The following is a 14,476-nucleotide window of genomic DNA, read 5'->3' on the forward strand; positions in this document are numbered from 1 at the left end:
GCACTTGTATATGCAGATGTGAGAGAGCAGAACTGGGGGCGGGGCTTTGGTGCGAATGAAGACATTTTATTAGTCGATGCCCGTCCAATGAACAACGCCAATTGTTTTCACTGAATATCCTTAGCTTTGACAGGATTTTAAGACACTGCATTCATTTTGCCATTCAGGTATTATCTAGTAGACAAATAATGCAACATATTTTATTTGTATATCCCACTGCATATTGCAGAGTAAACTCGCTGTACCAGAGCATGCTTTGATCTCACCGCCACGCGGTCACGTGGTTCATGGAGCTATCATTAGTACTAAACTAAACGTTTTGTCAATATTCTTGAAACATATTAAATGGGACAGACAGTAGTTTCATTATATTTGCAGCGATTTCTAGTAATTTGTTACACAGAAAGTGCATTGAATATGCATGGATAACTACGCTGACTAATGACTATGCGTTACAATAGCATTTTTTACTGGAAAATGGAACAGCATTATGTTCTCATACTCCTCCTTGGCAGTTAAATGTGACTAAATAATTAAGTGTAACTTTTAACCAATAAAATAACGGTACTACATGTTAACTCAGTCCTGTTTAGTTAATTTGAAGAGATCATGGTACTAAATAATATGCGCAATAATTATGATACATGAATGACCATTTGAAATATAACATTTTCTAATATGGTTTTTATTTATACTACAATAACTGAAGTATTTAGGTTTAAATTCCAGTGCAAAGAGGCACGCTTTAAATTAGAGGCATTTGGTGGACAGAAAGATAATATTCATATGCAATTCCATTGCTTAAACACTAGATGGCCTTGTTGATGTTTAATAAATACATGTATTTAGCTCTACTAGTTGCTCAAAACAGTATTTCTGGTCATAAGTGCTTATTTTTTAGGTTTTGCTGTTTAATGTACATTTAGACATTATTAAAAACTCGATTTTATTTAAAAAAAATTAATAATAATAATGTTGCATTTAAAAAGATTCATTACTGACAAGCAAATTAGGAATTTAACCCAATGAAGATGTTAAAATTATTTTTACAAAAGATATAAATAATAAAAACAGCATTATATTGCAACTCTGGTACAGTGATATGCAGTGGGATATACATATAAAATATGTTGCATTATTTGTCTACCAGATAATACCTGAATGGCAAAATGAATGCAGTGTCTTAAAATCCTGTCAAAGCTAAGGATATTCAGTGAAAACCGTTGGCGTTGTTCATTGGTCGGGCATCGACCAAAAAAATGTCTTCATTCGCACCAAAGCCCCGCCCCCAGCTCTGCTCTCTCACATCTGCATATACAAGTGCACAAGTGAGTTTTGCAACAGAATACCACAAAAAGAGTAGCAAAAGTCAGAGCGCTAGGATTTGAACTTGTACTTCCAGATCTGAGAGGTTGTAAGTGCCAACTTGACGTTGTGCAGCGTAACTGAAGTAAAGTGCAAAAGTAAATATGTCGTAAACGTGTGTGTATGTCATTTTCTTTGTGTGAATGTCATTCTACACATTTGTGACTATTAATCTACAACTTCCAATTCAAAACACGGGTGTTTTGATCATTGTCTGTGTGTGCAAATTGAAAGATTCAGCTTTTCACATCAGAGCTGTGAGTGTAAATTTTAACTTACAAATACAAATATTAATATGACAAGTTCTCACAATCAGATCTTCAACCTCTCGAGTTTTGCTACTGATTTACCTTTATACATTATGTGCATAAACCTATGAATACTAACTAAAAGGACAAGCTTGCAAAAATGAATATTCAGATTGTATACAGGTGTAAAACAAGTTACTGTCAGTATATGTAACAATTACACAATGAAAAAGTATTTGTGTTAATGAAAATATTTGTATGAACAAACCCATACAAAAATGCAAATATAAACACACACAAAAAAAAAATTATAAGAAAATTAATATCTTGAGTACATTTCCCACACATTTCTGTTGCACTGCGGAGCTTTTTTCACGAGTTCACGCTTACATATAATTAGCTGAGGTATGGTATGCGTATTTGGCGTGCTGTGCGGGGAAGGGTTCCGAGCTCGTGAATGGCCCGAACCTAGAGTCAATTCCCTGTCTATTTATAAAGTGAACTCGAAGTGGGGAGATGGGGTAGAGGAGGCATGCTGATAAACCGTCAATGGATAGAGGTAAGTCAGCAATATTTAAACTATGGTATTAATAATAATAATAATAAATAATAATTCATTACATTTATATAGCGCTTTTCTAGGCACTCAAAGCGCTTTACATAGTCTGGGGGTATCTCCTCATCCATCACCAGTGTGCAGCATCCACCTGGATGATGCGACGGCAGCCATAGTGCGCCAGAACGCCCACCACACACCAGCTTTCTGGTGGAGAGGAGACAAGAGTGGTGAAGCCGATCAGTAGACATGGGGATTGTTAGGAGGCCATGATGGTCAAGGCCAATGGGCGAATTTAGCCAGGATGCCGAGGTCACACCTCTACTCTTTTCGAAAGACATCCTTTTCGAAAGGATTTTTAATGACCACAGAGAGTCAGGACCTCGGTTTAACGTCTCATCCGAAGGACGGTATTGATTACTCGATTGTGGTCCACCGGTATTGATTAGGCTAAGTATCTGACGCGCTCCTCCAGAATCTTGTTACTAAAACATCATATCACGAAAACAAATTCCTCGTATGTGTATACATACCTGGCAATAAAGCTCATTTTGATTCTGATTCTGACATGCTGGAAAAAATAGTAGGCTAAATCGTGTGCACGATTTACTAATTTGTTCCCTCAATGTACTAAAACGTGCACACGATTACTATTGCGTTTCCTCGATTTACAATTTCGTTCACACTTTATACATTTTGCGCACGATTTATTAAGTTGTTCCCTCGATTTGCTAAATCGTGAGCTAAATAGGGAACGAATTAGTAAATCGTGCGCAAAATTTATAATTCGAGTGAACTAAATTGTAAATTGAGGTTTTAGTAAAACCTAGAACGTCTGGAGACTTTTAAGCAATAGTAATCGTGTGCACATTTTAGTACATTGAGGGAATGAATTATTAAATCGTGCACACAATTTATTTATTTTTTTTGCATGTCATGTGCGGGGCTCCGCACTTGAGAGACTAAAATTCATATAAAACAAGCATCCTAGCCTCACAAACACATTTCATCCCAGAGCAGGAGCTTGTACTTGGAGTGTTGATGTGATATTCATCTCCACTGGTGTAGTGTTATGACTAAAGGGGGATCGCTAATCAAATGAGAGGTTGTATTTAATATCCCTCTGTTCCCGTACGGTGCTTGAGCACAACAACACTAAAAAAATACACTAGATTAGAGCTGGGTAGAAGCCATTGATTACTGCATAGTGTCAGAGCCTGACAGCCCCCATTGATACCATAGTGATCAATAGGCTATTACAGAACACTTGCCAAGGCTTTGAGACACCTGTTTCAAAATAATTGACACATACACACAAAAACAAAGGCAAACACATATGCAACACCTTGATAATTATATATGATTATATGCTTTTTAAACTTCAGAAATGTGCATAACCTGATACAACCTTATACAGATTAAGTGCACTATATGTGGTGACGCTAATGCTTTCTATGCAGAAAGCTTTTTATATTCAATGTCAGTACCGACAAAAAAATAACCACTCTGTAAGAAATCTTATGTGTATTTAAATGATTTGTGTCAACAACCTAAAAGGTATGACTATTTTAACCATGGTTATTGGAGGTAAATATTTATAAATGTATTTAAACAGCAAGTTAACATTGCTGCATGTGAGTCACTAAATCTAAAACCGATACAAAAAAAATAAAAATAAATAATCAGTCAATAATCATCATTCTGTAAAACTTACACAAAAATAAAAATAGTGTTTAGAAAAAACATCACTTGAAAACCAGTCATCAAGCTCTCTACATGAAAATGTTGTTCAGGACTTACATTGTTCATGTACTCGCTCAGCAGGTCTTGCAGGGCCTGGCGCACGGCGTTGCACTCTGCCACAATGCGTTCGCGGCGATCGTCGCGTGTGCAGGAGGAATCAGCCATGAGGGCAGCACCACTGATGATACTCTCCAGACGTTCCTCCAGTGACGGCCTGAAGCGAGCCTCACTGAATGTTAGCGGGTCCAAAATGATTTTATTCTGAAATTGAAAAATAAATAAATGAAATAAATAAGGCCAGGGATATAAATTGAGTTTTAGATTAAAACTAAAAATACCATGAACAAACTTCAGGAAGAATCACTTGTAGGCTGATTTTTACCATTGTGAGACATATTTATTTATTTATCACAATATAATTTAAATGTTTTATGATACCAGCTAAAGTATCACAATACCATGCAGTATTCTGTTAATTAATGATTCAAACATATTGAACAACTTTTAATAAATGCTTATATGTAAATGAAAACAGACCACATTTAACCACATTGGTCTGTGAAAAACTGTAATACGGGAGCATTTTCCCCCTTATATCTTGAAATTTCCAACTCTGACTGGAGGGCAGTATTACAGTTTTTCTGAACTGCTAAAACTTGAAACCATCACTCATTTTCTCAAAACCTTAAACACAAATCCAAACCTTCAAACTAAATTCACAGAACCCCTGACTCTTCTGGCAAAATCAAACATTGGCTTCAAAACCCATTTCACCTGTACTCAAAGTCAAACAGAGCTTTCAAATCACACACATATATTAGTCAATAATATACACTCTACAGATCATTCCTTAGACACTACCATTTATAAAAAAAAAAGATAGTAGTAAAGAAAAAGTTTAAAGCATTATCTAATTCTTCACATTTGTTATGTTATGATAAGAAATTCTCAAATTTATCAATTGTAAGAAATAAAAAGCTATAAAGCTCAAATAAAATTTGAGACCAGAAACATTACGTAACTGTAAGAGTAAAGAAACGAACTAAACACTTTGTTTGTAAGAACGGTTGGGAATTATTAACTAATATCTGTATCTTTTGCTGCTCTCATGTCATGTGGCACAAGAACGAATGACTCAGACCCGAAGACTAGAGAGGTGTACACATGCGTAAAAAATTAATCCCTCGCTGAGACAACTGGCCCGTTCCCGAGTCATATTAAAGATTCGTTCAAAATGAATGAATCGTTCAACGAGGACCCATCACTACGAGAATGAATGTAGCAGAAACACTGGTGAAATTGTGTGTGTGTGTGTGTGTGTGTGTGTGTGTGTGTGTGTATACCCTAAAGTCAGTCATTAAGTACTGATGTAGTGTATAAAACAACCTTCCAAATTTTTTCGATTATTGCTTTATAATGTATGCCTTAGTCACACAAACAGTAGTTTCCATTAGCAAACCACTGAAGACAGTCGGTTAGAGCCCATTTCCAGAGGCTGCTAAGGTGACCTTCAAGGGGAGACCCAGGGCCTCGGTTTACAACCACATTGTGATTTAATGGGGCTTTTAAACACAGGATGCAGACTCAAGAACATCCTCCCTTTTTATTGATGAAAAGATGCTACCAAATACAGGCTTTATGATCTCTAGGGCTGGGATGGGAAAATTACCATATTGATAGTGCCGATATTATGTTTTATGGCTATATATGGATACGGCTTCGGAAGCAGTTTGCATTTTGTGGACTTTGCCGGTGCAGATGAGTTGGAGGTGGCATTTAGAGGTAGCTAGTGACTGTGCCCTTTACTTTTGAGACTAATATTCAGAAAGCCACTCAGACCTGGTGGTTAATAATAAGTTCACAGATCCTTCATCGTTTATAACTCAGCATGCACTTCCTGTTCTTTGGCATATCCACAGACAGGAAATTATGTTTGCATCTTTTGTACTGTATGTGCTAATCTAGCAGCAGTACTGCCAGCTAACAGCAGCACAATTAGAGATAGAAATACATAGAGACAGCTTTCCCATAATAGCCTGTTGCCATGGAGATCAACTCTTAAGTAAAAACAGTAGAAGCAGTCTTGGCAATCTCAATGACTCTATTTATAGGTTTGTTTGAAATCTGTCTGCATCAAGTTCCCGGCTCTATTACAGTCTGCCCTCTTCTGCCTGATTGAGGGGCTAAAACAAAGACTCGTGTGAAATATTTGATTGGACAGCAGAACTTTCAGATGCAGACAGGCTGGACCAAAGCCAATGTAAAACAATTTGTACAGATTACTTAGATCTTGTGTGTCGCATATTCCGAGTACATATTCCAATAATTACAATGAGTTAAAGACAACCTGAAACAACAGCTTTTCCAACTCATCTGACTTTTGTAATGCAGTGCAGACTTGAGTCAAACAATATTTAGCATGAAGTAATGTAGGCCAAGACCTGATTTGATTAAACATGAATTGATTGGATTGTGAAAATCTAGCTCCTATTTGTGGTTAATATTTCTCCACCTGCATAGCCTTCAGCCATCTATTTCTTTACAGTCGCATTGATTCATAAGTACTGATGAAACATGCAAAATGAGACCAGGTACATTCATTACACAAACAAACAAGATCAATTTTGTTTTCACGCTGTCCTTAAGAGAGGCTTATTGCATTGCTTGCAGAATTATTGAAGAAACAAAAACTCATCAGTGCTTGTGGGACTGGGATCCGTCATGAAGCCTGGATCTTGGCCTTATCAGAGAACTTCTCTATATGATTTTCGAGGACAGCAATGCATACAAATACATACAAATAACCTTCACAAAAATAAAATAAATAAAAAAAACTTAATAATAATATGGTTCTGGTTTTATTCAGCAAGAATGTCTTACATTTATCAAAAGTGATAATAAACATTCACATTTTAACAAAAATATTTTATCAGCATATAAACCACACAGACCACCCAATAAGTCTTTTTTTAGGCTGGTCTGCCTCAGCGGTCTAACAGTGCTTGTTAATGTCAATATGACTGAGCTGGCCAATCAAATAAAAGTAGGCCAGGTTTACTGTTCACAGAAGCAGAGTGCATATTCCAGCACGAAGCGTCAGTTTAACGTTGCAAGACATGAAAATGTTAAATGACCGACAGCTTTATCCAGTGACGCAAACTACTCCACTTTTTTTCTCAAATAAAAGTCGAGAGAGAGACATGGAAGTTGCATGCAAAGCAAATGGTTTTAATGCACAACTACTAGCCAATCAGAATATGTTATTCAACCATACCATGGTATATAAATTGGTCCCCACATAATGTTTAATATGGTTACAACCTTTTATATCAGTAAATCAGAATGAAAGATGATGTGACACTGAAGACTGAGGTAATAATGCTGAAAATTCAACTTTGCCATCCCAACATACATAATACAAAATTATTTGCAGATAAACCTTTAAGAAAATCTAAATACTCTTATCTAGACGACAAATAAAACATACTATATGCACTAAGAAGACAAATGAAGTGAAATGCAAAAAGTCATTCTGAAAGGGTGCCATCAATTTGTCAGCCCAAACATAATTAATCCAGATTGATTGCTGAGGAGTACACAAACTCATCTGTAAAAATGAGATTCAATCAGTTATGTAGTGTACTGTATGTGTGTGTGTGTTTTAGAAGTGGGTGGGATTGCCACTTACTCCTCTCACACAATATGACAGGTTGTTTTTCAAGGACGGTATAATGAGGGAGCATACAGGAGAGCGGTGCATTGAACGCAACCTACTTTTACACAGTGACTAAAGTGCTTTGGAGCGAGAGGATGGGAAAGAGGAAAAACATGGGTGAGAGAGAGCGAGCGAAAAGGACAGAAAGAGTGTGACAAACAAAGATGGCTAGGCCGGTGACTAGTCTGTGTGGGTTATTAATGACTTGTGTCTATCTAGGGTGTCTCTAAGACCAGGCTGGAATCCAGCAAACCACTGTCCTACATTCAATGAGTGTGTGTGTGTGTTTGTGTGTGTGGACATACAGCAAGGTTAAGAGAGCCAGAGCGCCATCTGACTGATTCATGCAAACACCACCTGCTCCATCGCAGTGCCACCAACACTTCCCCCTTTGATCTGCTATTAAAATGTTTCTGTCATCACTGTAATGCAACTGCCCACATCAGAAGTCTGTCTCATGTGTTTCTGTTGTGTGTTGGCGAGCCTTCTGTCCACCACAATGGTTTATATACACCACCCGCATGCATACGCTTGCTTGTGTTTAAGTTTGAGTCCTCACAGTCTGTAGGGTAAAAGAGTTGTTCTAAAACTGAGAAAGCATAAGTAAACACATTTATATGACTGATGCAAAGAAAGAATGACAAACTCAGTATTAACAAGTTTTTTTGTTTTTTTTTTGTCTTGTCAGGTTACAGTAATCTCATAGATGCCACATCATTTACAGCTGTTTTCCTCTTCTCTCCCTTATCCCCTCCCTTTCTTAGATTCAGTAAAGTTATAATTTGCCTTATTAAATTCATATTTCCCACCTTTTCTCTCACTTTTAGTATTAAATGCCATTTATTTTGTGCTGCTATTTTTATAAAAGCCTGCATTACACTGTGGAAAGTTTCACAAAACAAACCACACTAAAATATGCTGCAGTAACAATTCAGGTTGATCTGAAACGATTATGGACATTATTAAAAATAAACCTTTTCTGATATTGCAAACATTCAGTAAGATATGCAGATCAGTGTTGCCATTGTAGCTTTTATTTTTTATTTTTTATGTATACAGTATAAATCTATAAATCTTAATTCAAAAGATCAAGTGAAATGTGAATGCCAAGTGATTCATTTATTAATTTGTTAATTAATTAATCAATTAAACAGATTTTTTTTTTTTTTGTACTGTGGTTTATTTGCGCAAAACGTAAGCAGTTAAACATAGAATATAAAAAAAAAAAAATGTTCTAAAAACTGGTGGTAACGCATTACAAGTAATGAAAGTTACATAATCAGATTACTTTTTTCAAGTAACTAGTAAAGTAATGCATTACTTTTTAATTTACAAGAGAATATTTGAGTTTCTTTTTCAAAAGTTTTGTTTTCCCATTTATTGACTGACAAGTCTCCTGTCCCCATACTGGGAGAAATCTGAAGTACAGAGGCGTTGTGTCAGCTGTGTGAACATGATGTAGCTCTAGACTAAACGTGGAATGTGCATTAATTCATCCCACTCGATTTAGTATTCATCAAACTGAATTAAAACAGTAAAATGCAAACTCAGAATATGACGCAAACCTGCAATAATTAAATATGTTAAATAGCACAAATGTATCGAATCCCATTTTACTAACTAATGTCTTTGCTGCTTACCTTTAATGATCCAGTTCAACTATACTAATAAGCAATAATGACTTTAGATAAACTATCAATTGTGCTTCATTGTTTTTTTTATTGTGTGTGTGTGTTTTACTGTTGAAGAGTGTTGAACCTTCTTCTCCGTGTTCTGCTGTACAGACGTGAATTTACTTTTCCTTCAGCCTGAGGTTTAGTCATTACACTTTTTGTGTGAAAGGGATTTTACATTTGCTATAATTAGAACTTCTTATATTAAAAACAATCAAGCCCTGCTCATATTTAAAAGTAAGGCAAAAGTAACGTAGCACATTACTTTCCATGAAACTAAGTAACTAAGTAACGTAATTAGTTACTTTATAAGGGAGTAATGCAATATTGTAATCCATTACTTTTAAAAAGTAACTTTCCCCAACACTGACAATACCTTCCAGGAGTTGCAACCCACTCAAAAAAGGAGAGCGCCATCTCTCCAACCACCCTGTGGTGTAGATTTGTTAATTCTGTCTGAAAGCCTCTGAAAGTCACACACCGCAAACCAATAGCCAGGCCATTCTTACTATTCATTACATTTTCATGCATAAAGACAATATATTGAACTAAAACTAAAATAAAATTAATAAAAGTTAAATAATAAAAAATAAATTAATAAATCAAAAGTCAGAAAAACACCTCAAAATCACCTTTAAATCAGTAGTGAACTTTATGAGGAATTGTTTTCTTTTATCATTACTTATTAGTTTTACTTTCCATCTTTTGATATGCATTTTATGCATACAAATTGTATATCCTTCTTCTTTTATTATCATCATCATCATCATCATCATCATCATCATCATAATTAGTAGTAGTAGTAGTAGTAGTAGTAAAATTGACAAAGGAACTGACTGATTTAAAATATGCTGGCAAAAATAGTTAGAAATGACAGGAACTGTAAGCACAGTGTCGAAAGTGTTTTAGATTCATTTGGTGTTGTGAGCATGAGGAATGACCGTACAAAGATCTCCACTGCATCAGTAATTCACAGATAAAAAGAGCTGCTCATTAATCTGTTCCACTGTGGTTCGTAAATCGTTGCTTCATCATTTTAAGATAAGAAGCAAAATAAGAAACAAGAAACTAGTTTGCCAAAAAGTAGTACACAAGTAACTCTGAGCACTATAATAAGTGAAATATGGGAAATTATGAAATTTTATATATTGTGTGTGTGTGTGTGTGTGTGTGTGTGCATAAAAGAAAGATGTTGAAGTGTAAGTAATTTCCCATCAGACTATATTTTACTTCTCAACATTCAGTGATGTATTTATTTATTCATTAATTAATTAATTTGTTTTTTTTTTTCTAAACAAGACAGAGTCAGCACAGAGGGATGTAGCAAGAATTCTTCATTCATAAAACATTTCATTAACTTTCACTCCAAGTGGCAAGCTAATGTTGATCAATGAGTTTTGCTTAGGAAAAAAAAAGAAAAGTCACGCAAATCAACCTCCAATCACAGAGATAGAGACAAAAGCTGACTTTAAAAATAGGGCACTTTTAAATGAAAGGGCACTAAGACTCATGGTAGACTTTGGAAAACAGCTCGTTTGAATAGGAGAGAGAAAGCACAGAGGAGAGAGCCCCCTGGGGAAAAGCACCTTTTGTTATTCCATTTGGTGCTTATTGGAGGCACAGGGTCTGAGTGACAGTCTAAAACTACAGTGAAGGGGAGAGTGGAGTGAGTCTCATCCTTCATGGAGCCGATGCTTTTATTTTACTAGCAAAGATCAATTCATGAACCACTTGTTTGTTCGAGCCAAAATTTTCAAGTGAATCAGTTCACAAAACCAAAACAAAATATTCATGAATCATTCTGGAGGCAACAACTAACAAACTTATTGAACCAACAGGTATGTAAGGAAACCAATAAATAAACTAATAAATGATCTCAACATAGAGCATTCATAGAATTTGACTAAATGTATAGTCCACCCAAAAATGAAAAATTACACAGAAGACATTCTAAAGAATAACTAAACAGTTTCGGGTGCCACTGACTTCCATTGTAAGGACAAAACACCAGTAAAACATACAACGGGAACCAAAACTGTCTGGTTATACACATTCTTCAAAATATCTTATTTTGTGTTCAGCAAAAGAAAGAAATACAGTTGTGGTCAAAACTTTACAAGCACTTTGCAGTCTCTGCAAAATGTTAATTGTTTTACCAAAATAAGAGGGAACAAACAAAGTGCATGTTATTTGTTATTTAGTACTGACCCGAATAAGATATTTCACATAAAAGATAATAACGTAAATTTGGCAAAATGAAACGTACTGGAAATATCATTACAATTGTATTACACAACACATTTGTCAACACGTATGCAAAACAGTTTTAATAAATAGCATTATGCAGATGAGAGATGTAAATGAAATTTTATTGTTCATTGCAAATGCAAATTTGCATTATAAATGTTTTTTTTATGAGATGAATCATCGCTGCAAAGAGAGACAATTAGAATAAACCCTCTTATTAATAAAAACAGCAACATTTGCCTATGTATTTCTCTTTTTTAACATTTTACAGGCTGTGATATGCCATGTGGATGCCAGGAACCACATGATGACACAACTGAGGCCACTCTGGGTCAACGGTAGGTCTAGGGTCAGTAAATATCAAGGGCCTCTTTGAATGCACAAGGCCAACCTTTGAAGAAATAATGGAATATGATGGATTACTATAAATGTTAAAATGTTACATCTGCAAGGATTTTTTACTATAAAGCATATCTTATAGCATTGCTGGAGCTAAAGATCAACTAATCTTTAGTCTAAGCTTTAGGCAAGGCAAAGATCTAGTTTTGTCTTGTTCAGTCTTGAGTTCGTAGTGTTGCAGCATTTATTTAAATATATGTATAAGAATAAGCTACAATATACCAAAACTATAATAATGATCCTGTAATTCAATCCCAAATTGGAACATAACTGCAGCTCTAAATGGATTTCATAGTGATAAGCATAGCCAGGCATGAAATCATTTATTCTAAGTTGTCATGAAAACATTTGGCGCTTCTCTTAAAAAAACATTTTAAGATATGAAAAGCCCACCTTTATTGTTCTGAGAGAAAATTAACATTTATTCATTCTGCAGAAGCTTTTATCCAAAGCAACAAATGAAAAGTAGTACAACATTAGCGATAAACCATGTGTGCTTGGGGAGGTCCAGAAGACACATCTGAAGAGCCATTTATATCATGATAAAGTATATTTGCATAAATGTTTCAATGCATAGAAGCACTATAATTTTCTTGTGCTATAATCTCAATCTTGGAACACAGGGCCATTAAGCATGATTCCTGACCGATTTATGTTTTTTGTTAATTTATTAATATTACTTTATGTTATTTGATTTATTTAGTTATTTGTTCATTCAAATTAGGATATATATGAATGTGCAAATCGCTGATTGCTCTGTCAAACTTTGAAGGAGGACGTGACCTTGTTTCATAAATGGTGCATAGAAAAATTATTCCAGCAGGCAGTTCCGGCAGGTCGAACCATCTGGACAAAATGGCCCAAATTGAGTTTCAATAATCACAGATTCGTAAGGACATAACAGCAAACTGGCTATAAAGTCTAACACCTGGGGGTGGACACTGCATTTTAGTTGTTACTATCAGAAATAAAAAAAGATTTAAAAGTAATGCTGAGGACGGCAGTTCTCAAGAACATTGGTGCAGTCGGGGTCCTTAAAGGTCATCCATGTGCATGCTTGTCAAGTGTGTCTTTGGACTACATTGTTATAAGACACAGTAAAGACTTTAAGGGCTTTTTCTTGTACGTAAAAGATTGATACAGTGTATCTCCTTCGCCCATATTGTTAGCCTGTCTTCCATTCGAATCAACGTTAAGCAGTGAGGTCATGTCTTAAAAGCATATAGGATATGCAGTATGTGTAAGTCAGGCCTGACTTAACATGAAGCCACAACGAGGTGACGGCTGACAATTGATCTTAACCGTAGATGCTAGCTAAGTTGAGCTGATCTGGATATTAGTTTAAAGAGACCACTCTCAACCTCAAGGGGAATTTCTGTGACAGACGGTTGTGAATGAGAAGACTGCAAGCAGCATTGCCCATAAGGGTCAGCCTGTAGACTCTAAATCAAAGAGACAATCCACCATTGATCAGGCTCCTGAGAGCTAGCTATGCTCCAGGTCAATAAAAAAGACCAGATGGAGACAACAAGATTTAGATACAGTGAACAGAAAAAAAACAGAGGCCAGTTGTATAAACTTATTAAGACTGAGGGTAATCAGTCTTACTTTTCAGATTCAAATGAGACCAGTTACAAGACTAAAAGCAGACTAGTCTAAGCAGTTTATGTGTAACATTTACAAAAAAAAAAGGAAAATTAGGTCATTATTTACTGACCTTAATTTGCTCATTTAGTTATTTATTAGTTTATGTATTTTATTATTGATTCATTTACTTACGTATTTACTTATTTACTATTTGATTTTGTTTTATTGTTATTTATGCAGATATTTACTTACGCATTTACTTGTACTTGTACTTGTAGTTACCAATTGTGTGTTTATTCATTTATGTGTTTATTTACTTTTTGTTACACAAAACAAAGTCATACAGATAAGAAATGCTATAAGGGTGAGTAAACAAGTTATTTTGGTGGGGGGTTTCCAAAAGGAGGTTCTGGCACTTGACCCACCTTTCATTTTCATTTTCAATTTCGTGTCTGTGCTGCTCTGTTATAAACTGAATGAAGCACAGTCTTCCATCTGACTGCTTCCTTGATCAATTCGGAGCTGTTAGCCACACCTGTAATCCTGCTGCCTGCAAAAACTATACACTGACCAATCCACTCTCTCTCTATTGCTCTACAGTGACTGAACAAATGACTTAGCTGGCTTCAAATAGTCATGTCTCTCTCTTCTTCTGGGATGACTTGTGCAAAAAGGTCACATCTCAAAACCAGTATCAGTCTAAAAGCATAATCTCTGTAATACTGATTCATTCATTTACATGAATTAAAGACCATGCACCATTAAAAATGCTGTGAAGGTAATTTACCTTGTGCAGCTGCAAATACACTCAAGTGGCCTCTTGGTGCTATTTGCTTATTGAATATTCTAAAGTCTCTGATTGTAAAACAGTATAATCAGCTTTCTGTTCATTTGGAAGCAAATCAATTCACAAATTCATTTTTGAAACAAACAGATATGGAAA

The 14,476-nt window shown here is 35.5% G+C and overlaps 1 protein-coding gene across 1 annotated transcript in view; it reads right to left on the minus strand.

Annotated features, from left to right (window-relative positions):
* LOC132142624 (catenin alpha-2) overlaps positions 1-14,476 on the minus strand; it is a 405,218-nt gene that overhangs the window by 269,927 nt on the left and 120,815 nt on the right. Inside the window, exon 7 of the mRNA XM_059552628.1 lies at positions 3,970-4,173. Within this exon, the coding sequence (XP_059408611.1) occupies positions 3,970-4,173 (204 nt within the window). The remainder of the gene's footprint in view (positions 1-3,969; positions 4,174-14,476) is intronic.

This window comes from Carassius carassius, chromosome 6 (genome assembly GCF_963082965.1).
Source record: "Carassius carassius chromosome 6, fCarCar2.1, whole genome shotgun sequence".
NCBI classification, from domain to species: domain Eukaryota; kingdom Metazoa; phylum Chordata; class Actinopteri; order Cypriniformes; family Cyprinidae; genus Carassius; species Carassius carassius.